The sequence below is a fragment of the Gracilinanus agilis genome, chromosome 1, assembly GCF_016433145.1.
Source record: "Gracilinanus agilis isolate LMUSP501 chromosome 1, AgileGrace, whole genome shotgun sequence".
NCBI lineage: Eukaryota > Metazoa > Chordata > Mammalia > Didelphimorphia > Didelphidae > Gracilinanus > Gracilinanus agilis.
Window position 1 is genome coordinate 240,201,536 of NC_058130.1, and position 2,237 is coordinate 240,203,772.

Sequence of the window (2,237 nt, forward strand, 5' to 3'; positions counted from 1 at the left end):
GCGGCTGCTGCTGCCGTGGAGGCTGGCGAGGCCGCGCGGGCGGGGCCCGCCAGCAGCTGGAGGAACGGTTCGCGGACCTGGCCGCCAGCCACCAAGAGGCGATCCGCGCGCGGGACGAGAGAGACCGGCAGAACGCGCGGCTCCGCGAGGAGAACGGCCGCCTGCGGCTCGAGAACCGGCGGCTGAAGCGCGAGAACCGCAGCCTCTTCAGGCAGGCGCTGCAGCGTCAGGATGAGGAACAGTCCGGGGAGTCCGTGCAGGCCGCCCCAACCGCGGCTGGGGGAGGGGAGCACCGCGAGCCCAACCCTGAGGAGGAGGAAGGAGTCGCCCGAGAGGCCCGCGCCCACGCTCGGGGAGTTGTGGCCGACAAGAAGGAGCGGAGAGCTGGAGGTGGCCCAGACGAGCCTGGGAGCCCCCGAGCCCTAAGAGCCCGCCTCGAGAGGCTGGAGGCCATGTACCGCCGGGCCCTGCTGCAGCTGCACCAGGAACAGCAATGGCAGCACCGGCGGCCCCAGGCCCAGAAAGCTGAGGCGAAGGAGGAGGAGGAAGAACGGCGGCCTCAGCTGGAGATCCGAGCTCCAGATCCCGCACCCCTCCTCTAGCTAAGCGACCTGAGAAGCCAGGAGGCGGGGCTGCTTTTCTGACTAGGATGAAGGGGGATCCCACCCCTTCTTTACTTCCCCCTCTTACAGGCCCCGTACACTTGGCATGATCCAAATGCAAGGACACATGGCTGTCTCCCCTGAAATCCAGGAGAGCTGTGCAAATGGGTGCGTCCTCACTCCCCTCTCCCCCCACCAGCACAGAGTCAGGGCAGGTTCCATCCTTTGGTCATAGATGGAACCAGGCCTGGAGGCCTGAGCAAGAGCCACAATCAGACACATAGGCTAGAGACTTGGCCTCAGCCATGTTGTCAGTGCCAGCTTTCTGTGTGGAAGCATCATATGTTGCTTGTGGCATTTGGGTGAAATTAAAAAACAAACAAAAAACACAAAACCAGCTATGAGAGAACTGGATGCCAAGAAGTGCCTCCTAATGACTGAACTATCTCCTACTTCCTGCCCATCTCCGGTTTTGTTCAGAACCTGTTTTGCCTTACTTAGCTTCTTTGAGACTTGAAATAATCATTTTTTTGAATGGGTTCATTGATATATTTCTCAAGTGCTCCATTTCTTTTACATCTAGGCAAAGTTTAAATAGACCTAACCGTTGTTTTCTTTATAAAACCATTTTAATGGAAAGTAATCCATTAATTCTTATATTATTTTTTGGTTCCAGCCTTATATCTGCTAGGTACTGATTAGTTTGCCCTCCATTTTGAAATTTTTGCCTGTATGGCATTTTTGAAAAAATAAAAAAGTTAAATGAAATAAAATTTTGGTACACTAATAAAAGTTTCCAGGCTATTATTTCTAGATTACAATTTGTAGCACTTTATTTGTAAATTATTTTTTCTCGAAATATGTTGGCTTAAAAAAAGATATTCAAGTCAAACAATTTTTATAATATTTTATCAGCCATTATAGTTTACTTTTTACTATTATTCAAGAACTTTTGGAATTTTAAACTTGATGTCATTAGCTGATCAAAAAATATAATTGAACAGTTACATTAGTGAGGTATATGGCATATTTTTGAGAAGCTATGTATAGGTAAACCACTTAGTGAATACTCTGGTTGCCTCCATGAATTTTTATAGCTTATACAGCAGTAACTCTTATTTTTCTTTGCTTCCTTGAGTAAGAATGTAGGCTGTTAGAGTGGTTGAACTAACATTTAATTACAGATCAAATCATTTCCTGAGTAGAGGACTGATGACAGAGAGAAAACTGTGTTACTGCATCTCAAAGTTTCTGTACTGTATGTGTGTGTGTGTATTTATGTATGTATGTATCTATCTACACACACATATATACATGTTATGGTTATCTCCATGAGGGTATACCTTTTGTATATAATGGTCTTTTGATATATATACATAGTTCAAAACATTTTCTGACTAGTCTTCCTCAAATCACTTTTCCTTTCTGAACAAGTACTAAAATTGTCCAGAGAATAGAAACAATAAGACTAATTTGAAGTTCCAGACTTCTGCTTTAGTTTCATAACAATCAAAAAGGAACAAATTTTGCCCATAAGTGGCATATATGTGTATATATAAAAGCAGCTTATGTTGATGAAAAAAACTCTAGATTTATTAAAAAAAATGGATTGGAATAGAGACTACCTGTGTAATA

General features: G+C 45.4%; 1 protein-coding gene across 1 annotated transcript in view; it reads left to right on the top strand.

Moving 5' to 3' along the window:
* The window catches only part of TUSC1 (tumor suppressor candidate 1), a 6,410-nt gene extending 5,030 nt beyond the window's left edge, over positions 1 to 1,380 (top strand). The window contains exon 2 of the mRNA XM_044657491.1: positions 22 to 1,380. Within this exon, the coding sequence (XP_044513426.1) occupies positions 22 to 602 (581 nt within the window). The 3' untranslated portion in view covers positions 603 to 1,380. The remainder of the gene's footprint in view (positions 1 to 21) is intronic.
* Positions 1,381 to 2,237: the final 857 nt, after the last annotated feature.